Genomic DNA, 27976 nt, shown 5'->3' on the forward strand with positions numbered 1-27976 from the left:
CAGCTGTTGACGCCTGCGCGCCTGCATGCGCGCGTGATTTTACTCAGTCCTGCACGCAGTTTCACGCAGACAACACATTCGGATATCCGCTCTGAGGTGCGTATGTTTTATTTACATCCATTTTATCCTGTTATTAGAACTTATTATCACATACAACACGTATTTCAGAATCACCTGTTTACTCTACAGGATAGCCGACTCGAAATTGTTCGATATATAAGGATTTTATCTCAAAACAGCTTAACGCTCTAGGAGGAATCTTCATAGGTATTGATTCCCTGCGTGCGGAATGGAGCAGGCTGATTTTAACTTTCTTTGTTGTAGTTTATCGTATTTAGAGTGTTTAGTGCTGTTCTGAATGGTCATGTAATCAATCATTTTCCCCCGTCAATAATTAATTTTACTTTTTGGGTTAAATAAAAACGATGAATATTATTGGACGAATAAAGGCTGTTGCTTCCAAAACAAACAAGACTTGCAAGCTTATGACGTTAGAAAACCGTAAATAGTTTTCCTTCCAAACCACATTAAATCAACAGTTTTATATTATAATAAACATATTTATTAATTTTAAAACTGTATCTCTTTACTTGATAATGTTAGCTAAAACAATTGATCAGGAATTTTCACCAACTTTGCTGTTGCTTTTGGATTAGCTTAAATTTTTAATGAGTAAACAAAAAATAATCGTTGTACAGTTTTCTATCTCAAATAGGAAGGAAATCAGTTTAATTTTTTACCAGTTTTAAGATAGGTATATCACAAAGTAAATCAGAGAATACGTTTTTTTTCAATTTTCTAAGGTAAAAACTTTGGTAAGCACTGGTGCTGTATTTAGTAGTTTTAGTGACGTTTAAACGTTAAATACAGCCTCGAAACTAGAGCATGTAAAATAAACTAACCTTGCTAACATGTTTAAGTGGCACAGATTATTTCGTGTAGGCGAGACCTCAAGTGCTGTGTAACATGTTTGCTGGTTAAAAACATCACGTCTAAGTGATAGTCTAGTGGATTTCTCCAGAAAATATCATTTTAACAAGTTCCTTAACAAGGAAGTCTACTTGCGTTTTCAATTGAAGTTTATAACTTGAAACATAAGTGTCGCTTGAACTTGAAACTTATATAGTGTCGCTCGTGAATTACAATTTACCTTATCTATAGTTTTGGAGTTTAAAATTGATCCTAAAATTCAATGTTAAAATCAAATCGATTACACCGAATAAAACATTTTGAAAATTAGTTGAGTGAACGTGCATCTACAGGTGTCGAAACTACTCTGACCAAATCCAAAATCACCAACTGAAACTGATACATTTAAAATCAAACTGAACAATTTCTTAAAATATGCTTCACCAGAAAAATTTCATTTATGAATAGAGCATATATATACAATGAAACATAAAACCAAACACAATGCAGGAACTAAAACACTTCTCTGTATAATTTAAGTTAAAATGTGTTTAGAAATTCTCAGTATTTCAGTAGCTGATGATCCCTTATACCACAGAAAACATACTACTCTTATACCGTACTGCATTGCGGTTCAGTAAACATTTAAAAAGTTTTCACAAATAGTTTTAGTACTACATCTTTGCAACAAAAAGATACAGAGTGAAATGGATGTCTACTGTGTACTGGTATGGGATGAAATATAGGTACTGTTTTGGAATATAGCCAGCCGGAAACTGGATTTGCTTTATAGTTTAGTTTAACCAATTTCCAGATACGGTTCCTAAATTTGTATTAGTAGTTTACGTTAATTTTGGGACAGGACTATAAACTGATATAACTATAAAAATCACAAAATAAAATTATTTGCAGGGAATGCAAAGTTCAGAAAAAAATCACACTCTTCTGAAAAAATTTACTTCATGATTTTTAATATCTAAAAGTGGTATCGACTTTTGAATGGAATGAAATACCCTTTCACATTAGTGTGTATACTTTTGATCCAGTTGTTTGAGACATATTTTTTTCTGAAACAATGTATTCAATTCACTAAAAATTATAGAAAACAATTAGTGGCGTGTTAAGAAGTAAAATATAACTTAATCACTAATATTTCAACAAAACGTGGCGAATATGACTTTTATTTTTAAATGGCAACCCTCGACTCTTCCCCCCCCTGATATCGAGGTTAATCCTCAGTAAAGGTCACGAGATACAATCTGTAGACACAGCTATTTACTTAAAAAATTATTAAAAAATCGGCTTTCGTGTTTAGGTTACATTTATGTTAACTAACAACCTCACACAAAACGTATCAATCTATGACAAAAGCCTAAAAGTATTAAACCATGGTTTTCCCAGAATGTTTTTTAATAAGACACGACGTTATTGAACGGAAAGTAAATAAAAGAAACGTCTTATAACACTTAAAACATATTTACGCTTATACTGTTACTCACAAGACGGCAAATATGTATACAAAAAATATGATAAGTGGTGATCGATTTCGATTGGACACTCCAGCACGTAAATATATGTTTTAAGTGTTATTAGACGTTTCTTTTATTTACTTTCCGTTAATTTAATAACACGTACAATGCTGATCAAGAAGTTGTTAACGAACACAAATAATTAATTAACTTGCATTTGAAAACTCACGAATCAATCGTGGAGGATGGATACCCCATTTCTCGGCACAAGAGTAAAAAAGTAATGCCACACATCCTTTTTTAGTCAACCACAAAATTAGCCGATTTTTGTAATCACAAATTATTAAAAACAATTTTATTTTTTCTTTCAACCTGGAGTTACACAAGGCTGCACACCAGGACCGCCTTTGTTCCCTGATTGATGTAGGGGTGGTTTTGCTAAGGTGGTTTGCATGACTATCTGATAATCAGCCGAGCGGGGTCAACACTGCCCTACAGCTTACACTTTTACTGGTATTGCCACTTTGGTTTAATGCGTTTCTTTGTCCCTTGAACAAGCTTTTTCATCAACAAACTAGGGTAAAATGGTTATCAAATGATTCTTCGCATTCATATACGGAAGACACACAAAAGGGGAACGGTATAAACTATTACGGTTGTGGATGTAATCATCGTATATATTGATAGTCAGTGCTAAATAAACGTGGACGAGATAATAGCATTTACTAAATGCTATAATGTCGTCCACGTTTTCATATTTCCGTAGGTATTTGTTTATGAGAACTGGTTTATTCGAGCCGATTGCCAACAAAATCCAAATAAATGTAAAAACATTATCTTTGGTGCACAGTTTTTTCAATTTCCGTACTCACGACATGTATTTATGATAGTGTACATTTATGCCCTCTTATACTATCGACCCTTTTATATTTTATAAACTCTTTTTCTCCTTGATACAACCTCGACATACAATCCCCGAAAATTTAAGTCAACACCAGAAGTCTGAAAAGTAAAACCATCACACTTAAGACTTAAGACTACAGATTAAACGTGTCAAACTGAAACTACATCATTTACCTATTCGTCAAGTTTATGTATCAGATGTAGGCAACAGGGAAATTGCTGAAGGGTGTTTTCGTAAACGCATGGATTACTTTATATCTGAGGGTACAGCTAAAATGGTGCTCACAATGAATCAGAGGACGCCGGTTCGATCCTGCCATCCTGGAAAGTCAAAAGCTATTTGATGGTACGAAAATGGGCATAGCTGTCCTTAATTTTGTATTTTTAATCAATGGCCTTGGCTTTTGCCAAGAAACAGCCGGTCTCATCACTCGACATTAGCGCACTCAAGCGTCACCGGACATATAGCACGAGCCAGCCATAAAATTTACAAAACGATGAAAATCTACTTGCAACATTCAAAGTCAGTGGCATAACTGTAACTTATTACAGGACATGTTCATCCGTTTATCGTTTAGTTCCAAGAATTACAGTAGGATTCAAGTAGTGGCCGGATACAGAGCTGTTTAATGTTGTAAGTACCTATTACGTGAGGAAACGCCTAGGTTCTACTTATGTGGCGCTGTCCACGCCTTTGCACCGGAACAGGATGTGCAAGAGAAGAAGACAAGGTGTTGGCTGGTTGGTCAAGAGGAAATAGAAATCTGGACACACCCTTAAACGTGCAAAATCTCTTTTGCTAAATCTATTGTATCGATGTTCGATATGTTGTCGTACGACTTTTAGTAGAGCAGAGCGAGTGTAAAGGAGACAGTTTTACCGAGAGTTTGATCTTTTTTGTTTCCCAGATATCCGATCCTACATAGAGGTTAAGGTGGGTTTCGAACCACCGGGCATAGACCCTATTACCATAGATAGACTAGATTACGTACAGTAGGGATTGGTATACGGCGGCTTTGAAGCTCAGTTCTTTAGGACATTTTTTCCTGACTAAGTAAGACCAGCTGGCTCTAAATCTACCCAGAACATCGATCTCTAGGAATCTATGACCCAGAATTATTTGATCGAAAGCCCAAAAACCTAGAACAGCTGGGTCCAGTTTTCCCCTTTCAAACCATTAAAGACATTTTTGACTTGACTCAGAACCGAACCGGCAACCTTCTGAATCTGAACCTACCCATGCTGCAAATTGCACCTCAAAATAGCTCAAACTTATTATGGTGCATGCGCATCTTTTTCTGACGTCATACGTTCCCGTACGTTCCTCACGATACAGACAGCCTCTGACACCTCTTGCAGTGGTTTGTGCATCAATAACATCCAACATGATAACAGCACAACCAACACAGTTATAATTAGAATAAAGATGTGGGTCAAACTCACTTTATGAGTTGCGTGCCTCGGTTATCTTTTAATTATGCGGGATATCGTGAGAATGGTGCGGAGGTTTTACAACAGACAAACTGAACTTGTATTTGATGCCTCAGATACATAAATCTTTTATCAATGTTAGAGTTTTTTTAAGGTAAATTGTGTAAAAAAAAACTACCTACATGGGTTCTTTCGTTCAGAAAACAAGTAGATAGAATCGTTTTCAAATATGTATGGGGAAACTGGTGGTATCGACGGTTCAAAACGTAGTAATCGATAGTTAGTTTTTCTTACCTGTGCAAAGATTATTTTAGACTTACCGATATCGTCCAAAAGATATATGTCTTAATGATTTACAATACCTAGAGTACTTAGCACTAATACACCCTCTTTAGTTCTATTGTAAATTAGTTTTATGTGTAATTCAGGCTGGACATCGGAATAGATATCAGGTCATCAATAAATTTGGCTATCCAACAAAAGTGTGACTTTCGATCGTTAGCCTACAACTAACACGCAGGCTTGGACCGTGTCCAAAAACGTTAAATAAAAATCTAATCCCTTTTTGGAACCTATGAAATAAAACGCAGAACTGTCTATAATTTCTATTCCACGTCAGAACCCCAAATCAGTTTACGGACAAAGGTTTTATATGCTTACACAAGCTATGCGACCTTGTCTTCAGTTTTATATGTAGTTGCAAATATATCCACCACTCCCCTAAAGCCCAGTAAATCTGCCTACTACCGCTGCACAAGAAATGCTCGCGCTACAGACACGAGGCGTTCTTTATTCGTTTTACACACATTATCATATGTATGCAGTTCGTTAACATACGGCCACCGGAAGTGTACAGAGTACAGGTGTTGCAACCTCCAACTTCCGGGAGTCAGCTGTGTACCAACTCTTAATTTGAGGTTAAGTCTCAGTCAAACTAATTACTACGTCAATGTTAGCAACACTTGCTCTCGTGTATTTAGAAAAGTGTCTGGCACTTTTCAGTTTGTGACATGTAACTGCTTTGCAAGATTGGAAAATGTAGATTTGAATTGGGTGAAAAGTCTGGTCGGTTAGTGTATGTATTTACTATTCATTAGAATGGATAAAGGTTATTTGTGTGTTATTTAAAGCATTATGAACATTGTTTATAACTGATTAGTAAAAACACAAGTTTCACGACAGTTTAAGATTTGGAGTCCCGGATTCCGGTGGGTTGGAACCTAGAACTTGAAAAATTAAAATACTAAATGGGCAACACAACAAATGAATACATGAAAACAGTGTTGAAATTTTTATAATAATGGACAAAAAATGTATTCGTTGAAAATGTATTTATTTTGTTATAAAAGTTGGATACTGTACTCTATCTTTCTTTAAATGTTTCTACCACCTGTGTCCATAAAAAGTTTTAGGGTTCTGTTTGATGAAGTTATTGAAAGAGCTCAATAATTAAAATAATATAGAAGTAAGAACTATAGTTTACTTGTAATTTAATATTTTATAATCATGCAATTGGTGTTTTATAACGATGGTATCTAAACATATCGTTACCGTTTGTCAAGAGCTTACCCTTAATTCCTAAACCTATTAGCTGACTTGCCTTCATCATGGCTTCATCTGCATACTTGTGTGCGAAGCTCACTGATACTGATTTGGCAGTATTTTATAACATTTTATCATCACAACAACTGTTATAATTTAAATTGGAAACTAAATTAGACTTTTCCTCTACATGTGGTGCCTAGACTGGCTTGGCGGACAGCTCATATTGTAACAGACCATTTCCTTTTACTGTAAGTAATTACATTTGTGTTTGCGCCAGACGGCGTTTGGGCTTTGATAATGCATATTGCAGAGGTGCCCATCCCCCCCAAACCCAGAGGCGCAATCCCCCCCCCCAAGCCAAGGGAGTAGTTCCCCCCAATTTATGCTGCCGTCTATTTAAACCCACCCTCCCCCTACAAAATTATCCGACGAAATTCCCTTTACCTCATAAAACGAGCATTTCAAGTATTTAGTATCACAAGTGTTTAGTAGTACAAACAAATCTGGTTTTTGTTTGTATTTGTATTCTAAATAATCAAACTTGAAGTAAAGAAAAACAAACTTGCTGATAATCAAAATTAAATGTTTAATAGGAAACGTTAACAACATTTAACAATACATTATTATATCTAACTAATCAATGGACGAATTAGAATTTTTTCAATTTATAATTCAGAATCTGTAATGTCAGTCAACATGTGCGCAGTATTGCAATAGACAACGTCTTCAAAACGTACAACAATATAGGCCTACTCGGTGAATTACTCTACTCCAACACAGTACTGTAAACTGTACAACATATTAGGTTGCTTTGATTTTTACAGAGTTTAAGAATTCTCTTTGAACTCAACAGCTTTAAGTGCATTAATCATTGGCAAAAAGTATCTTGTTTCAAAATTATACGCAGAGTCACGAAATAAGACAGACTTGTTGCTCGCCACTCCCAGGCTGCTTTCTACAAAATTCGCTAGGCAAAATACCCACAATACCTTAATTGCCACCAGTACAAAAGGTTTTTGTGACGAAGTAATTTACTATTCATTTTGATAGCCCCAGGATTGCCTTTTATGACTAATAATAATAATGATAGAAACGCATCTTGTCAGACAATCCGTTTGTACACAAAACACGAAACGATAACATATGCCTATCAATTCACGCGTGTATATTGCCGTGGGCAGGACTGGAAGTAAACTGAATCAGGTTATGACGGAAAGATGTGGTCTCTGGATTGAAGTCTGTGTTATCAAAAGCTGATATTGGACTAATTGTAGTGACGGAGGAGAGTGTTGAAAATATAATGGTATTCATATGCTTCATATGCAATTTATATGCTGGATATAAATGATGGTCTCGAAATTCTACAGTACTGCGCGTAAAGAAATTTATTAAATACTTTGAGGAGTTTGAAATACCGTATATAAACACATAAAACTAGAGACAGAAAACCATTTTTTGAGCGGAGCGAGCGAAGCGAGCGAAGCTCTTTGAGATCGGGCCTTATGCAAACTATGTAATCAATTAACTCAATAACGGCTGAACATATTGAATCCAAACTTACCAGGGGTATTTCGACAAATATTTTTGATGTTTCGAAACAAACAAATTTCAATTTGATGATACCTGTACAATTTAAGACTGACATAAAATTTGCAATGTTTAACATGAGTCTTATGAGTTGCCATGATGGTTACGAGATAACAACGTAGATGTAAACAAAGAATCGTAGCGTATGCGACTCGACAATCTGTACCCACGGGCACCTCAGCTTGCACATGCACATATGGCCTATTTACAAAAGACAGTACAAAAGAAAAGGAGTCCGATTAATACCATTAAGCGTTGATTAACAATACACCGATTCGCATAATTTCTGGCGGCCTTACTGAATTATTCCAAGCAGATTATTTCTTTTAATTGTTGTTATTGCTATTAGTTTTGTGGTAAATATTAGTTCGGAGTGTGGTAACTGTTTATGACGATTAGATTAAGGTATCTGTTATCCTAAAGAGTTTGGGGATGGGAGGGAAACAGGTCCGCGACGTAGGAAGTCGTGAAGGAAGTAGTAAAGGCGAGTAGTCCGGAGTGTGGGAACTATTAATGACGATTAGATTAAGGTATCTGTTATCCTAAAATGCTATGGGAAGGGAGGGAAACAGGTCCGCGACGTAGGAAGTGCTGAAGGAAGTAGTAAAGGTGAGCGGTCCGGAGTGTGGGAACTGTTTATGACGATTAGATTAAGGTATCTACAATCTTAAAATGCTATGGGAAGGGAGGGAAACAGGTCCGCGACGTAGGAAGTGGTGAAGGAAGTAGTAAAGGTGAGCGGTCCGGAGTGTGGAAACTGTTTATGACGATTAGATTAAGGTATCTACAATCTTAAAATGCTATGGGAAGGGAGGGAAACAGGTACGCGACGTAGGAAGTGGTGAAGGAAGTAGTAGAGGTGAGTAGTCCGGATTGTGGGAACTGTTTATGACGATTAGATTAAGGTATCTACAATCCTAAAATGTTTATATTTAATATATTTAACTATACTTGCTAACTTGTGTTGTCCAATTTATAACTTATAAGTGTGGAAATAATTTTCTCTGTGCAGATATACAGACACAGTTATAATTACACATGCCAATGTTGTAAATATATTTTTATTAATTTATGTCTGTTTATTTAAATGTAAATACTTTTTATTTGAAAGTCTGACGCCATCAATCCCTTTTGGGTAAAATATGAAGATAATAAGGTAATAATTACAAAAAGTAGAGCCTAGACTGCTTGGCCTGTACGGGAGTACAGTTATAAATTAAGCGTGATATAATATTCCTTTTTTTCCGTAATACTATAAGATGAATTATTACAGCTAACAGAACAGCATTTTGGCATTTTTATGTCAGGTTTAAAATTTAGTACAACCCAATAAATAGGCTTTAGGGTACATCAACACAGTGCAGGTTCTCAAATTAAATTGCCATAGCCTAATATAAAAACGTCTTTTATATTTGATTTTAATAATTTTGTTGTACAGTAGTTTATCATGCATATACAGTATTTTACTTAATCATGCTGTAATTTAGCATGAGGAATAAATATATTCTTGTTTAATTCATCAATTCTCTATCCAGTGCCGTCTTTAAAATCTAATCTATTTATTGAGTACAGTATGCCTATATTTTGGCAATGGGGCGGAGCTAGCGCAAACGTCACCAATTCAGCCACAAGCGTTGTGGCAACCACCATCTTTTCAGGGTATCATCAGCTCGTGGATTAGCCACGCCTTATTTCCTGTGGTGACCATTGACTATGGTATTGCTATGGTACCTTCTTCTGTCATTCTGTTCGCTGAGCAAAGTTTACTAAATTGGCTAAATGTTTTAGTTGGAGAAAATGAGAATGAAGCCTATAGGCCTGTTACATAAATGGGAGCTAAACAAACATTAGGATATTGACAAAATAATACTTATCTTTATGCTATTACAAACACGCAGTTTTACTATTACTCATATATACAATTAAAAATCAATGACCTAATAGCTTTACCAAACAGCTGATTGGATTTATATTTCCTTCAACTCTTCCAACCAACCACGAGAATTAAATTGGGTTGTTGCTATGGTGACGTCATCATGTATTCAATTTAAATAATGAAAACAAATTAAAGTTATTTGTTTATATCAAAGCTTGCTTACTCCGCTCAATTGGCGGACCTGAGGCCGCATGCCTAGTTAGTGTAAACACTCAATTAGTTATGAATCCCATTATATTTTCAACACTCTTCTCAGTGACTACAATAGTGCAATATCAGCTGTTGAAAACGCAGACGACAATCCAGAGACCACGTCGGTCCGTCTAACCTGAACCTGATTCAGTTTACTTCCAGTCCTGACGACGGCAATGTAGGTACTCGTGTGAATTGATAGGCATATCTCTAATCGTTTCCTGTTTTGTGTAAAAAGTTTGTAACGTATTCGACGACACATCCAGAAGTGGATCTTTTGTAAATCCTAACGATGGTGGAGTTAAAGAACCACCAAAACAAGTAAAATTCGTGGTTAAAAGGTGCGTTTATACCATTCTTAGAAGCAATCTTAATTACAAATGGTAAAATGTTGTTGGTGTTGATAGTGAGCTACTCAGAAACACTTTATCGGGCTGCTTATACAAAAATTATACATTCATTATGACAGCTAGCAAAAAATATCCCCCCCAAAATCCCCTAAAAAAAAGTCCCCCCCAAAAATTCCTGTGGCGCAAACGCGCCACAGTACCCCCCCTCTGGGCACCCCTGGCATATTGTCAATTTTGGACAGTTAAACGGTTGTTAAAGTTGCTGGGTTAGGGCGGTAAAAAAGAAAACTCTTATTTTGCGAAACACAGTTTTTTGATGGATTAAGACCTTAATTAAATGCGTAGTAAACACATCAGTGAACACAGATAAATTGTAAGAGAGGCAACAAATATCATGTCTAAAGAAAAGCTTGTTTGTATTAAACAATAAAAATCATGATACCTTTTACTGCAATTTATTAACATCCAATAAATAAAAACCATGATACCGTATACTCTTATTGGAGAACGTAAAACTGTAACTAAATTAGCATACATTTTCAGCCTTCAAACAGCTCTAAAACGAACAACGAGGATATTCGTTTTTGTTCGTTATTTTGCTAAATTTGCTCGTTTTGTATAAAAAAAGTATATGAACTGGTTAACACGAAGAAATTATGGTTTTAATGATCCATTCGTAGTCTGACTTGGGACTTTTATCAAAGTCGGTCATCAACCAAATCGATTGCCTACACCCTGTTACACCCCCACCCTCTCACATGGGAAAAGATCATTCATATGAAATAGTAAACAACAACAATCAATGTTTATATCAGGGAATCCATGTTGATATGTAATTATTTTCAAACAATTACCATTGTTATGCTGAACAATGTATTATTTATTTCCAATACATAAGTTGATGATGTAAGATCGAATCAATAAAATTAGCATTATATTTATTCAGCTTACAAAATGATTGTCCCTCTAACAATATACACATAGCATTGTTAGCATAGGTGATGCAAAATATTTACATTAAAGTATTAATAACCTTTATTAGAAGTGTCGTAAACTGGCATACATTATTTGTTTGCAAACAGTTTGAAATTACATTGTAGGCATGTGGAAGAAGTAAACATAACCCGGTATTCATAAATAAGTTTTTATAAAAATCAAGAGAGACCAGCGCCATACTGGTTTGTAATTTATTCGTTTGCTCTTTATGCCAAACACACCCAGGTTTTACGTATGTTGTTTTATGGCGATGACTGGCTAAAGTGGATGACGAAGCATGGAGTCTCAACCGGAGACAAATACTGTATTCTGATCGAGGATTTTGGGATTAGTTAGGTCAATCTCGTGATTAATTGACTTTAAAACTTACATTGTGTAGTGCTTTAACGTTTTAGTACCACTAAAGCCATTCCTTGTATCCATAAAAAATGCATTTTGCAAAACTCTAATGTCTTGAATATTCGTCAATGCTTATCCAAACAATGCTCATATTAAGCACAGTTGAGTTGATATCGTGATTTCAAATTTTCATGATTTAATTTGATAACGAATGAGTATGGACATGATGAAACAGTTGTTTAACTTCCCTACGAATTATACATCGTGTTATATATGTTAAGCTTATGCACTTTATACAAATGTAGTTTAATCTAGAAAACATTTTGAAACACCAACGTGAAGGCCAACAAGCAGTAATGCACCATGTGTAATCGCACTTAAACCAACATTCCATCTAAACACAGCTGCTACAGACAGCGCTTCTATTTCCAATAACCTTTACCATGGATTTAACATGTTTTTTATCTTCCTAAAACATCAACTTCTAACAATTATATGCAGAGTGTGTATTGGTGTTGACAATTAGAATTTCTTGATTTTACAGATTTTAGTGAATTCCCCAAAAGTATCCTTACCTCTGCTTTGATAGTTTAGGCCTACATGAAAATAACTACAGTATCACATGGCTTTGCCTCACATGACATTAGAGCGCGCACCGGAAAAAGCCACTTTCGGTAGGCATACTGGTAATGAAATGTACTATTATTGAGTACAGAGTTGTTAACCTAAACGCAGCCATAAATTTATTGTGAAAATACCTAAATGTGTATTTACGATTGCTTGTAAATTTGACATAAAGTATAGTTGAATAAACACATGTCACAGCCTTCTAATGTTTATTTCTTCTTATGCCATGTACATGATAGTTTATGGTGAAATACTCATGTAGGGGGCCTATACATAAATGATCAATTGTTTGAGTTTACAGAGAAAACATTTAGAAACTATCTTAAAGTGTTAACGGAGGCTACAAGGAGACACTTCAATCTATAGCTGTAGCGGTGGCGATTAAAATTATACGTAATAGTTTAGGCAAATTTTACAACGTATTCTGTTCTGTTATTGTATACAAACAAAGGACAATCCTTTTATTCTCATCCAACATTTTTAAGCTATCATTTAGAAAATAAGTAACAAGTTGTCTTTTAGTAGTTTGTTACAGTTTCTTTTATATTACACATGTAGAGCATAGGCAAAATAATCTAGACATCTAAGCCAATGTGTCAGGTGTTATTAATCAACAGTCAGCTGATAAGCGATGTTTGACCTTGGAGCATTACGTCATAGTGATGTCACTGCATTGGTAATAGTCTCTATTATCACTACCTTTGACTATACATTCTGGTGGTCTCTCTGTGCATTTTACCTACGTCAATCTAAACTTAAAATTAAAAACTGATGAATTTTAATTTTGCAAAGGCCTTGTTTTGATACTAATATGAATTTACTACGCGTTTGTGTATAAATCGTTCATTTTCTCTGTTGGGTAGAATCTGAGGTGTGTTTCGTGCATCGAATTATGGTTTCGTGTCGGTATGTTTCTATGCGATGACGACAAAATTGTTATTTACTTGTTTGTATAATTTTCAGTTTTTATCTTTTCCTGTAATGCAAGAGGAAAGTAATATTTTGAATATAGATCGTAAATAGAGTTACAGTAAGTAGATTTGTTGGTTAAAGACAAAAGAAACTAAAGTAAACAACAAATTACCCTCTACCTAAATCGGATAAGACTGCCGTCAACATTTGTATTTTTCTGATTCATAATAATTATTTATCTATTAAGCGAGATTTTTTATAAGAACAGAAAAAAAACTACTAGACTTAATACTACTTTAACATGGGACGAAAGCTTGATGCATGTAAGTCTACTCGTACCTGAACAGTTTAAACAATTTTATTCCAACGAATTCCTGAAGGCAAACATCTGACTACAACAATACCGTATCATTATGCATATCCACAGAATATTTCCAGTGGAGAGATAGGAGTGAACATCTAAATCCACGTCTATTCTTGGCAGCGTCTACAGCTTTGTTCGTGGTTGGAATCTGGCAGTAGTGAGGAGAAATACATCTTCCAGTGAATAACAAAATCAAGCCTGTGAAACAAAAACTGTTACACATTTTCATTACCTACTAAGCTCAAACAAAGCGTTTAAAATCTCTAAAATGTCATTTGCAATCTTCAGCGCGTCTATAATGAATATTATCTTCATGTTCCTTTAACGTTTGAATAGTCTAATTCGTTAGTGCTGAAAAATCTACGTTCACAATTCAGATGTGTTTAAGCAAATTTACCTTTTTTTGTTCTGGTTTACAGTTGATAGTTTTTAACTTAGCTGTAAATCATATCAACACTTGTTAAGAAGGATTTGGTATCTTACCTTAGTATTCCATTACAAAATGTATTGAAGGCCATGACAAATAATCATTATACACTACCATGCTTGGAATATAAGTTTCCTATCACCAAAATATGAAGCAATGAATTGATTTAGGTTTGACTAGTCAAAAATATATGACAAACTTTACTTATATTTCAAATTAAAACACATACTACACTACGATACTTACCTTGAAAACAATGAAACTAACTTAAATTAATATAACCAATTTTGTGTTAGAATTTGATTATAAAACAAGTTTTTAGTATGTACAATGAGCAATGTAAATAAAATAAAACAAATATACTCATGCTACAATGCACAAGGTTGCAAGTACCCAACTTTAAAAGGTATTGAACAAGAGAAAAAAAATGTTTAGGAGACTTTTTAAGAAAGCCTTCGCAGATAGGAAATCCAGAATCATCCTCGTACTTAGTTAACGGGAAGAAAGTCCAACTAACTCTGGAATCCAGTTATGTCCAAGTACAGTACTGTAGACTTTCATGAATGGTTTGTCTTCCAGGAAGTCGTCCAAATTGCATCCCGATTGTTGTATCCAACTTGTCAATGCCAAAGAAAGAAGTAACTCCAGTTAGTGTGTAATGGAGTACAATGGTTGGTTGGAAAGTATCGTCAATTAATTGGCTGTTCTAAGACCGGAATTTTCTCATAGATTTACACCAGTGGTTAACTTGGGTTTACAAAGTAAAATATGTACTGGGAGGCTTTTAGATGAATTCGTCCGCAACATATACAGGGTGAGTTTTAATTGTCCCCCCCCCAACTTTTTTCTACATTTTTTCAAATATCAATCCCAGACCACTTCCAAACATTGTTGGGTAGTAAGTACTTCATTTTGACGAGGTGGTCATTTCCGGCCGCCATCTTGGATCCGCCATATTGGATGCAAAATTTTATTTTCAAATGTAAAGGTGGGGTTGTGACCCATTATTTCGAACTAAATTTTTACTCTAATTACAATGCCGCAAACCGTTTTTAAAAATCTTGATTCATTCTAAAGTTATTAGGGCTTTTTAAAACTTTATTTTTAGCCCATTTTAACATTGTGCATTTACAAACTATGACCATAATCTCAAAATAGTGCTAGATAAAGATAAGTATACACTACCAGTAATTGTCGACCTATTTTCACTTGGTTATGATTGATGTATTTTTTTCGGCCGCCATCTTGGATCCGCCATTTTGAAATGTGATACATTATTTTAAATATGAAGGGGGTGTTGTGACCCATCATTTCGAACTACTTTTTTAAGCTAAACTCAATGCCGCAATCTATTTTTTGTTATCAAGTTTTATTTATGAAATATTGCAATTTTTTTTGTTAAAAATGTCAATATTTCAAAATCAAAAAAATTAAAATGAAAAACGGATCATGGAATTAAGTTCAGCTTAAAAAAGTAGTTCGAAATGATGGGTCACAACACCACCTTCATATTTAAATTAATTTATCACATTTCAAAATGGCAGATCCAAGATGGCGGCCGAATAAAATACATCAATCATAACCAATTGAAAATAGGTCGACAATTACTGGTAGTGTATACTTATCTTTATCTAGCACTATTTTGAGATTATGGTCATAGTTTGTAAATGCACAATGTTAAAATGGGCTAAAAATAAAGTTTTAAAAAGCCCTCATAACTTTAGAATGAATCAAGATTTTTAAAAACGGTTTGCGGCATTGTAATTAGAGTAAAAATTTAGTTTGAAATAATGGGTCACAACTCCACCTTTACATTTGAAAAAAAAATTTGCATCCAATATGGCGGATCCAAGATGGCGGCCGGAAATGACCACCTCGTCAAAATGAAGTACTTACTACCCAACAATGTTTGGAAGTGGTCTGGGATTGATATTCGAAAAAATGTAGAAAAAAGTTGGGGGGGGGGGGCAATTAAAACTCACCCTGTATAAGCTTACTCCTTAATGGTTTTTTTTTTTTAATTGATTTGGATACGAAGTAAACATTCCATAAGATACCTATAGAATATAGCCAGTCTATTTTCCAGCAATGAGAAATTAGCCTTTCGCACAAGATGTGCCTTATTCATTCTATTTATCTTTTGGTTGTTCATGCTGCAATGATGAGGACATAAAACCTACACTTATTTTAAAAATTAATCCTGACATTCATAAGATGATTTAAGTTTGAGATTGTTTTGGCTACAAGAGGGTATTTGATTTACACTAAAACACAAATGTTCTGAATGTAAAATGTCCTTCGGAGAAGTTTCAGTGATAATTCTATCTAAGAGTCGCAGGAACACTCCTAACTTTATTGAACTTGTCACGCAATCCTCAGTACTTTCCTTCAATTGCTACAATCTTGGATCTCACTTGCAATCTTGAAGTACAGAAATAGTCACTTGCAATTTACTAGGTACTGCCATGCAAAGTAGAGTTTGTATTAAGATATTTTAAACCTGCTTTAACAAATATTTTCCACTGTATAGAAAGATATTCTGACCTAACTGGTATTTTTGAATAGATAACTAACTTACCAGGAAGTACAAATTGCATTCCTGTAATTAAGATATGTAGCTTAATTTAATTTACCTAGCTAAAAAAAGAACATTCACTTTTATTACTAGTAACCGTAAATGGCTATTGTTTCACTACCTACCTGCCTATTACAAAAGAAATATAGCGAATTTCTTTATTATTTTTTCCCCATAGTTGTTAATAAGGGCTGTTAATCTTGATAAGCAAGAGAGACTATCCAAAATAGGATAAATTTGTAATTTCGAGTACGAGACCTTTTATGCACTTAAAAATATTCAGTTTAACTGTTTTACTAGAATGATGCAAGTAGCACTTTGCACACCTACACAAATAACTATTTCAACAGATAACACGGTTTTAGCATCAGGAACCAGCTGTTGTCGAGCATTGTTGACTTTGTGTTTATCTGAAGTGAAGTCAAGTCTATTTCAGGCGATGCCAGAATCACATTCGACAAGACATTAAATTTCCGCATACGTTAAGTAAAAAGTTTTACAGCTCCATCACCTTAACAGTAGGTCAATATTTACGATAGATATGTAGTTGTATCTCGATGTACAGCATAAAAGTAAAATAAATATAATAAAGTACAAACACCTTTAGGAAGTCTTGAAATGTCCATCTTTGAGAAATATTACAATCAAAACTATATATCACCATGCTTAATCACAATTTTGGCAGAAGGTTTTGAGTTGGGAGAATTTGTTTTAGGAATATATTCTTAGTATCCAAGTGCAATTGAATATGTTTTACATACTAATGTATATATAGATTAATTACATCCATTGATCAGCCAAAACGTTAGGCTTACGTAATTATATAATTAGTTACGACCACGATTACTAGAAAAATACCGACGTACAGTTCATGCACCGTAGGAGAAGTTTGTTGTTTGGGTCTCACCTCTCACCATGTGTTTCTTGTCATTTACTAGATTTTGGTATTATTTAACAGAAATAAATAAAATAATTACTTGATGTATTTGCTTTTATTAATCCGGCCCAATATTGAAACTAAACATACTCAATGCTTAACGATATAAATCTACAATCCACTATTGAATGTCAACAATTAAACGTAGCCCCAAATACACGACAAAAAAACTTTAAATTTACAATAGTGCGTGACGTTATTTTCAGTACCATCCAAAGTCAATGTTGAACACTTGTTACACAAAATGGAGTTAACAACGCCACGGCTGCCATGCAACGAGGCCAAGTAATGAACACAAAATTTACACGCGTAAACGGAAAATGGATTGTACACACGATTGACTTCCGTGACTTTTTGTCGAAATGGCGTTTGAATTGCAATTCCACCACTCATTGATTAGACACCAGGCAATATTACCTGCTTACAATAATATGTGTTGAGTTTGATTTCTTGAAATAAAAGTAAGGCCTAAATAAATTTAGTTTAATTAGAAGTGTTTTACGTGTTCTTTTGTCAGACTTATAGAATGGACACTGTTTTATCCAACTTAATTTGACCAACGAAATGCCAATCGAAAATAATGGAAAATATATGTACTTATAGATGAACTTTAAAACAGACTGCTTTATTTTAGGAAAGCTCACCAAGATTCTGGATTCTGGTTCAAGTTCATACATTCAGTTACTCAAGAGGGGTGAATCACGCGGTTATTTAGGGGGTGGGTGGGAGGGTGAGTCATCTTTCGAGCTTCTCTCTACTTTTGAAGATATTCTTGTTTTGTTCTTAGGTTGAATGGGTAAAAAGTTTCTTCGTTTCATGAGTACATAATGCAAAAAAAAAACTTATAGATTTAAAAAGGTTTGGTGATGTATCGTTTAAAAATATTGTATAGCCAGGAAAAATATTACGGTTTGAAATAATTTACACGTCACGACTTTTAATTACCGTCGGAAACCGGTAATAACAGAGAATAAAACAGATTCCCCTGATTTATTCTGTTTACTTGTTATTTAAATAATAAATCCCAGAAGAGATGTGCCAATGGTAAAAATGCCCACCAATGCTGAATACCAAATTTGGGGCAGCGGTCCTCAAATATTTCACCATGTTTTACATGTTAGGCTATTTAACACGTTAGTTTACGCACATCATTTAAAATTATATTATAGAAACAAGTACTTCTTCTACGTTCGCAACGGAACATTAATCTGCAATCCTTATTCCTTATCAATTGTCGAAACTTAATAGTGATAACATGTTTTAAAATCACGGCTAGCTAAAACACTCCCATTTTAAAATTTTGATTTCTATGGTTGAGACATGGTGTAAATTAACATGAATAAATTTAGGCTTTCTGGCTTTCTACTTTTTTTTAGAAGGTAAAATCATAGATAAATCATCTTAGTCTATGGTAAAATACTTGTTGGTTGTGAGATTACGACAATACAGTACCTTTACGGATTGATTTACATTAACTTTATCAATCATTAGATAACATTTCAATATTTCATAATCTCGAAACTACGCTTATCAAATTAAAATTTTATCCTGTACATTTTAAACCCCTTCAACTTTTACAATATTCAAAGATTATTCCCCCATCAGATCTCAGGTATAGGTAATTCAGCTGATAATGTCAGTTAGTTCTCCAATAATTTATCGATAAACAAACCACACCCAATCGCATGACTACCCGCACGCTACCTGTCGACCATTTGGTCAACTAATTCTACGTCGGTAATGCAGATCGTTGCGTGATGCTTTCAGCAAACTTGCCATTTGAAACCACACTATCATCTTCTGTCTTTAACCAGTGGATGGATAAGTAATCTAACTAAAAGTAGTAAAAACAATGTAGATTTAAAAAAAAAATTATTGAACATTTATCATTTCACAGTCTTTTTTAGTCTTAAAATAATTTAAGATTTGAAGCATGTACAACTTATTTTTATATTTTATGTCTTCTATTTTACCTTAAATTAACCCCACCTTTAATTATGCTAGTTTTATTTACCCTGGTACTTACTTGTAGGAATCTTATTTGAGTGTAATTATTATTGTAATTGGCCACCATAAAATCCAGGCTGAATAAAAACACTATACAAACATAGTCTGACATAATGTATTAAAATAATGTATAATCTTCATGTGCTGTCTTAGAATATAAATTGAACTCGACGTCTGAATGCTTACTAAAATGGTTGGTGAAATTATTTCATTAAATCAGTAATTTTAGTTAAAAAATAACTGTAATTTTAAATTAAAATTTGTTACCAAGTTAACTTTTTTTCTGACATGTATATTCTACTCAAAAATACATAACAAGATTCATAAAAATTGGTTGGAAAATCTTAAAGATAAACATTGTATGTGAAAGAAACAACATGATGGATATCTGGTTAAAAGCATTAACAAAAATTAATTTTTTTGACCGATAAAACCATTTTCCGAAGTTTGGCTTTTTACTTACAATAAATTAACCATATAAGTCTCTTTAGAATAACCTAATTGAAGACAAAGATGTTAACATTGTTTCCTTTAATGTATTTCAGTTTCAAAAAATTTTGATCAGCAATTTTTAAACTGAGCACAACAGCACTAAATGTCAATGTCAAGCATACTCCAATATAATCATCTTTAATGTCAACTTCAGCTAAATGTATGACCAATGCTAATTTTACAAAATGATATGTTGCTTTTGTAAATATTTTACAAAAATACATGTGTTTTGTGAAACTAGGAAATGAAATAAAAACAATGCATTGTTATTATGATGTGCTATAATGTTGGAACTACATCTTAAAATGTGTAAGTAAATGCATTTCCACTTTTTTCGATAATATTACCGATACCTATGTAATATTCTGTTAGTAGCAATGTTTTACGATTAACTATTAAATCAGTACTATAATAAGATTGTAAGAACTGGGGTTTTAAGTGTTTCGACTGTTACCTTCCTGTTACTGTTCTTTTACAAAAACATAAAAACTGTCGCTGACTTATGATATAGTACTTTGAATCACGCAGATTTAAAATGATTTCATCACTGCCGAACATCAAACAAGGTAATTGTACATTATTTCACACGCAAAATTCATTGTTTTAGATGTCAGTCAACGGGGACGATAAACCAGCAACCGAGACAGACACAAAAACTGTAGAAGAAGCTCCACCACCTGAAGAGAAGAAACTAGAAGAGAAACCACCGGAAAGCAAACCAGTTGAGAAGAGGGTGGAAGAAATGAAGGTTGAGGAGAAGAAAGACACTGCAAAAGCACAAAATGAATCTAACGCTGCTGTGGAAAACGGAGAGGTCAAAACTGGAGCCGGAGATGCAAGTAAAGAAGCTGCGACATCTTCACCCGATAAACCTGTCACATTCAGAGAAAGGTATTAAAATCTTGATGCAAGAATAGTCAGTGATTTCGTAAAAGGTATTTTTGTGTTAAAGTTTAACCTGTAAAGCAATATATAAGCTGATATAGCCTACCAGCCATTAAGAGTATATATAACAACCAAACCTCCACTTTCACCGATCTATCGATTCAATAAAAAAAAAATTGTAAGCTTGAACTAACAAGGGTGCTGCTTAAGAGTTAAGTTTAGAACAACTGTAATATATCATTACATTGTTTACTACAGCAAAAGAATGTTTACTATGCAAAAATAATGTTTACTATCTTTTTTGGATTTTGCCGACATAAACAAACAAAGATTGAAAAGAAACATTTTTCTCCGACCCCTGGACCTTGATACAGGTTTGTTCCCCTTAGGAAAATTTGGTGGATACCACAGTCCAAAGCCAGGAAATGCAAACGAATTGACACGTACTTTATGAAAACACCGAAACTCCTTAAAATAATTCAGTTAAATTGTCATTACAGGTTCCGACAATTTTCAAAATTTGGAGACACAAAGTCTGATGGTAAGATGATCACCCTCTCTCAGAGCGACAAATGGATGAAACAAGCGAAAGTGATTGACAAGAAGATAACCACAACCGACACCGGCATCTACTTCAAAAAATTCAAGTAGGTGCTATTATCGATGCAATCATTGAGGTGCATTTTGCAAGAAGGTGTCCTTTTTTAGACAAAATTGGAGATGAACTACAAGTGGGTGTATTTTTTCAGGCAATAATTAAGGAAAATTTCAAGTAGTTGTTATTTTTCAGGCAATAATGGAGGTGAATTTCAAGTAGGTGTTATTTTACAGAAAGGAATGGTACAAACATTTATGGAAGCGTAATACTGTATTACAAGCAAAAACGAAGCTTCAGAAATTGAATTAATAAGAAATAAATACCGCTATGAACCTTATTAAATTACATACAACCACGCATGATAAAAGGATAAGTAAAGATGTGTTATAAAACACAATGAATATCTTGAAAGCACAAACTAAATTTTAGAGTTGATTGATACTTATATTCTATAGGCCTAACTAAGGAAGTGGTGGCTTGCATTTAAAATTATTGTACAAAGAGTATTTTTTTTGCATTTAAAAGTCAAGTAGTGTATGACATAGGCTAATGCATTTCAGTCCCATTAGATATTTATTTTATTTTGAGTTGCTACTAAAATCGCTATAATTTTTATTATAACTAATTTTTATTTTGTAACAGACTTTTATACTTAAGAAAGACCTAAAACCTCAATAAAAAATTTCATTAAAAAATGTTATGCCCTAAAAGTGGGTTTTATAGTTTTTAGCGAATTTCCCTATAGGGAAGTACTGTAGCTATTACCGTAGGTGGCACGGTAAGACCTAGACCCGGGACCGATTTACTTTTTCATTTTGATGTCCCCAGAGGCCAAAAACACCATTCGTTCAATTTTTTTTATATGTATATATATATAGATTTAAATATATATATATATATATATATATACGTCTGTGAACGCGATAACTTGAGTAATTTCTGTCCGATTTTGATGAAATTTGGTTTAAAGGTGTAAAGCGGGATAAACTTGAATGAGTTCGCGAACCAGCATGATTGGACCATGGGAACGGGGTTTTACGGGGTTTTTATGGGGTAAAAATTGGTTTTTCTCACTTTTGACCCTCAAAACACAAAATTTCCCAATTTCTCTTTAGCCCTTTTTAAAGAGCTTAAAAAACCAAATTATTTAGTGTGTAAAAGTATTTTTGTTCAGTTATTGGTAACAGAGAAAATTTAAGAAATTGTAAATTTAAAATTCCCATGTTATTCTTATGGAGCATATTGTCAAATGTAGTAGTTTGCTTGTTTATGGATATATTTTGATAAAACTTGGCAAAGTTATTTATTTTATACTAAGCTATCAACATTTTACTAAAAAACACACTTTATTAGTTTCCTTGTAGCAGCAAACCTAGGTACTCATTAAACCTAATGTTTTTAAATACATTTAATTGAAAATCAATTCAGACAAATGGAAATTCGCTTAGTCGGCAGGTTTGCTGCGGCGGGGGTATTTTTTAAATTGAAAACGTTTAAAAAATTGCTATTCAAACAAAACTATAAAACTTACAAAAATGGGAGGGGTATAGTTTTGTTCCACATACAATTCACTTTAATATCACATATTTTTATTGTATTACAGAAACCTTACTATTTTTAAAATAACAGCAAATTTTAGGATATTTATTTAAATCTTTTGATAATTTTATATATAAAAATATATTTTACCAAATGGATTCAAAATAAGTGTTTTTTAGGTTTTTATATGCAAAAGCTATGTACACAATTTCAGAACAATAGCTTAAGTAATTTTTTGGAATATCAAATTTTGTAGGCTGAAACATGGAAAAAGACAACTTTCGGCACAGAAAACGTACTACTACAACCCAGAATGCCAACCGCATGGTAAAAAGCATTAAGTGTTTTGAGAGAGCTTTGCCTGTCAATCCGTAGGCAGCGCCACCAGCGTTGCTATGCCATTGCATTAATGCTATTACAACGCTTAATGCTTTTTAACATGCGGTTGGCATTCTGGGTTATAGTAGTACGTTTTCTGTGCTTTCGGGAAACGTGAGGTTTTCCGGCAGATCATTGGATTCGAGGACTTGTAAGCAATAAATATGTAGGCTTTATATTATAGGCTTTATAAACCTATACATATTTTTTTCTCCTATGTACATTTATGTACAAATGATTCTGGATGGTTTTTAGAATGTTAAAATATTAATTAATTTACAAACAAAAAAATTCAAATTTTTTATGATTTTTCACCATTTTGAGTAGCGACTCCCCTTAATAACACTTTTTTCATACTGTAAAATACATTAAGGAGTTCAGGTTTTTATACTACACCATGTAAATTTGTAGCAGCCTGTAGTGTAAATTTGTTAAGAGCCTGATGCAAAACATATCCCCTTTCTGCTATTTTTTTAAAATTTGTCTTTTTGTTCCACCACTGAGTTATCCTCCGAAGTCAAATCCTAAAACTGTTTCCACACTGGATACACATATTGCACTACACCAATATAAGTTAGGAAGTTGGTATTAGCTGGATCTTTGCTACATCTTTTCACTTATCCATATTATTTTAATGACAATACGTTTTGTTCATTTACAGGCAACAGAAAATATCTTTAAGTGACTATGAAAAGTTTTTGGAAGAATTAGCCAAGAGCAAAAAGGTCGAGCTGGAAGAAATTAAAAAGAAAATGGTCGATTGCGGAGCACCAGGTCTTTCCGGACCTTCAGTAAGTGTGTTTACAAATTTAAAAATTGTTTTTATGTAATATTTAGTTGTTACATGCTGATTTTCAAAACTGGGATTTATTATTTGGTATAAACAATGTAGCCTACTGTATATAATTTTATACAAAGTTCGTAATCTAGCTACCTGAAGCATTTATTAACGTTACTCAATTTACTCAAGAATTAATCAATTTACTTCAAGACTTTACTTATTATACTCGGGTCGCCGGAAGACTGCCCCCCGGAAAACTACCCCCCCAAGCAGGTTCCTACGTCATATTGACGTCAGAGACCGGGGGGGCAGTTTTCCAGTCACGGACACTCAAATTTAGTTGTCAAACAGTTCTAATCTAACCTAACCTAACCAACCAAACTTGCTGTAACATTTCGAAAATCTGTTTTTATATTCAACACATGCATTTTCTATTATCCAACGGAATTACTCGAATTAAAATTAAAATTACATAGCATGATTTGTCTAGGGGGGGTAGTATTCCAGTCGCGGACACGGCTTCCATATTGGTTAGTTAGCAGATTTTGTGACGTCACGTTTCACCTGGGGGGGTAGTTTTCCGGGGGATAGTATTCCGCATCCCCTTATACTCAATGCATCATTATTGACTTTTGAGAAACTAAACATTTCTAGCCTTGGAAAAGGATCACATTTATACAAACAAAGGTTAAAAAAACTTATGGGAGAATTGTTTGCAATGTTTCTGGGTTCGTCCATGTGTTTGTGACCACTTCACCACAAGTTTTAAACATGATATTCTGTGAAACAAACCTTGTTAACAACCCTGCTTCAACCAAAGATTCAAATCAAGGCATTTTCCCTAATAAATAAAATAAACTGAATCACTCCGATCACTCAATACTCACTGCCAAGGATATTTATGGTGTTTTTGAAAAATAAACGTACACAACAATTATTATACAAACAACTCGATGGAAACGCCAAAGTCTGTGTATGGTATGTGGTTAGTGTTGTAACATAGGCGTGAAACACTAATTGCAGAGAAGAGTTTTCTCCAGAAAAGTTGGAAGAGAGAAATTCAAAAATCAGATCAAAAAGATCAAAAATGCTGAAAATTTGATTTTACAATTATTGTACTCGTGTGATCAAGTATTTTTGAGTGAGTATATTAGTACTCGACTTGATTTGAGCGTATCAAGAAAACCTCAAAGAGTGAACTTTTGAGTTGACTGGAGGCAGTTACATTTGTAGAGCATGGCAGAATTAAAGCCCGATCTTAAGCAAGATATTTTATAACTCTACTATTGTAAATTGAACTTAAAACCATTACTTAAAAAACATAATGAAATAAAGTTGCTACAACTGAAAATAGAAGTACAGTGGAGTCCCGATAATCCGAACTTCGGTAATCCGAAAGTCCGCTTAATCCGAAACCAAAAAATATATTTTTAATTAAAAATTTTTTTTTTAATTTTTTGAATTTTTTTTGAAATTTTTTGAAATTTTTTTCGAAATTTTTGAAATTTTTTGAAGTTTTTTGGAAAGTTTTTGAATTTTTTTATTAAACTTTTGACACAGTTAGCTGTACCTCGTCAAAGTATTCTGTAGCGGCTGGAGGAGATAGACTTTTTTGTAGAGTATTTTAGTAAATAAATATTTCACCATTTTTGTTATTACCGTAACATTTTAAATTTTCGTCCGCCAAATCACAAATGGATTTTACTAAGTGATAATGCTGCAGCCAATAGGTCTAGCCTTAAGTAATGTGAAAAACAATCCCGGGCTCGTGCCTGCGTCCGAAAAAAAGTAGTAAGAATAAGACAAAAAATTTTAAAAAATAAAAAAAATTTCAAAAAAAAATTAACTTTTTTTTTAATTAAAAAAAAAAAAACGTTTAATCCGAAATATTCGGTAATCCGAAATGGGCCCGGTCCCAACCATTTCGGACTAACGGGACTCTACTGTATATTAATTGCTTGGTGTGGATACAGCAAAGGCAAGACTTAAATGTAAATTAAATGAAGAGGACAACTTCCTAGATCTGACTAATAAATTACAAAAGCATTATATTTTAAAGGTTATGACGGGGAGACACACGTTAGGAGCAATGTATAAATACAATGTAAACAAAGCAGAAAGAGGCAACTTGGACTGTTTACCTTCCTAAATTAACAGAAAAAAAGCATGACAATTGTCTTCTTCAACTATACAGTAAGCCTACCTAACAAGAGTTCCTTTTTTTTAGTAATCTTGACTTGACTCGGCTCAAATTGAATCATAAATTTACTACTTGCACACCCTTAATATTTGAATAGGCCTACTGAACAGTTAATTTAATGTGTAAACTTTTTCAGGGCGCAGCAAAAGCACAGTCAACGGTAGACAGGCTAACGGATCCCTCCAGATACACCGGATCACATAAGCAGAGGTTTGACGAGGCAGGAAAAGGAAAAGGAATCGCAGGGCGCAAGGACGTCCAGGACAAATCTGGATATGTTCAAGGATACCAAATGAAGGACACATATAACAAAACTCACTAGGCGCTTTAAAATTTACTATTGTAAGACTTTTATTTTGTATACAATTTTGTTTATTGTCTATTTTGTACAGATGTATCGACAAGTTCAAATATATGTCTGTTTCACTATAACAAGCATTTAATTAAAAAGTACGTAGAAAATGTGTCTGTGAAGATTGCTGATGTAAAAAATATGGATCTATATGAAAAGGAATTTATTGTAAATAGCTTTGCTTAGTTTTATATATTTGTCTGAGAAAGTGTTTAACCATTATGTTTTGCATGTTGTTGCTACAAAAAAAGGATTATGCTCATAAGATGATGTATGGAAAACAACAAAACACAATCAAAAGCTTTAAAAAGAGACCTGGATAACAGTTTACTACAAATAGCTCTACAAATGACGGATTATGTTAGGTTTCAAGTTTGTAAGAAATGCATTAGAAAATATTGAAAGTCTAAGCACGAAAGTTTGTGATAGTAAAACTTATAGAATGTCAAATTTTTTACCACTTACTGTAGTTTTGTAAACCTAACACTCGCTTAATGGGTGTAAACTCCCTGTAGATTGTCGACTCTCTGTATCCCATGCAAATATTTTCATCTTCCTTAGTGAATATAGAATAATAGACATTACATTTTGTATACTCAATGTCTTATCAAAAGAAACCCTTCCTATCATTATGCTATATTTGTTTACAAAGAAAACATTTCTCCATGATCAAAAGAACAAATTGTGTGATGGGATTGTCTAACAGTCATGATTAATTAAGGAATTGTTGAATGCACTTTAGGAAAATTATAAATGTAAAATAGGGTGGATTTTAAGGCCTCCAGCTCCATGACTTGCTTAAGGCGAGAAAATGGAGGGAGTTAGGAGCTCAGTCAGAGACGCCACACGGACTACGAACTCCTAGCAGCAATATCTAGGGTGTGTCCAGATGTTGCCGCTAATGTTTATCAGTACGTTTTTTCCTTGCACTGTATCAGATCACCCCTTCTTTTGCTTATTGCATTCATGCACAGGCCAAGAGCCCATGTGGACTGTCAAAAGAAGGATAGTTACCAATTCATAACAAAATTCTAGATATCTTGGTTTGATACTATACCGGTACCGACAATTTTGTTCAGAAATCCCCATCAGAAATGTTTTCCTATTACATGTAGTCTACTTCACTACTTCCTTGTCTGTAAACATTTATTTAATCCTACTGTAAAACTTGTGCAGATTGTACATTTTTATATTTTCTTTGTAAATTAAACTGTTTAACCAAAATGATTGACTATTTCTTAACCT

General features: G+C 33.8%; 1 protein-coding gene across 2 annotated transcripts; it reads left to right on the forward strand.

The window, feature by feature from the left end:
• Positions 1 to 27955, forward strand: LOC129002718 (tubulin polymerization-promoting protein homolog). 2 transcript variants are annotated; one of them, XM_054430728.1, is made up of 5 exons: positions 1 to 96; positions 20606 to 20889; positions 21384 to 21530; positions 24060 to 24189; positions 26516 to 27955. In XM_054430728.1, exons 2-5 carry the CDS (start codon positions 20606 to 20608, stop codon positions 26699 to 26701), a joined length of 747 nt encoding a protein of 248 aa, XP_054286703.1. In that variant the 5' UTR covers positions 1 to 96; the 3' UTR covers positions 26702 to 27955. The 2 variants fall into 2 exon arrangements, with proteins under 2 accessions (XP_054286703.1, XP_054286702.1); XM_054430727.1 differs by lacking the exon at positions 1 to 96 and adding an exon at positions 20243 to 20307.
• The last annotated feature ends 21 nt before the right edge of the window (positions 27956 to 27976 follow it).

Source organism: Macrosteles quadrilineatus, unplaced genomic scaffold (genome assembly GCF_028750875.1).
Source record: "Macrosteles quadrilineatus isolate MER2022 unplaced genomic scaffold, UCM_ALF_1.0 Scaffold_9__3_contigs__length_116548681, whole genome shotgun sequence".
NCBI lineage: Eukaryota > Metazoa > Arthropoda > Insecta > Hemiptera > Cicadellidae > Macrosteles > Macrosteles quadrilineatus.

Excerpts from the sequence above, each read along its gene's own strand:
- LOC129002718 (XM_054430728.1), top strand. The coding sequence starts at position 20,606 with ATGTCAGTCAACGGGGACGATAAACCAGCAACCGAGACAGACACAAAA. Across the intron at positions 20,890-21,383 it reads CCTGTCACATTCAGAGAAAG|GTTCCGACAATTTTCAAAAT; the intron begins GTATTAAAATCT and ends TTGTCATTACAG. Across the intron at positions 21,531-24,059 it reads ATCTACTTCAAAAAATTCAA|GCAACAGAAAATATCTTTAA; the intron begins GTAGGTGCTATT and ends GTTCATTTACAG.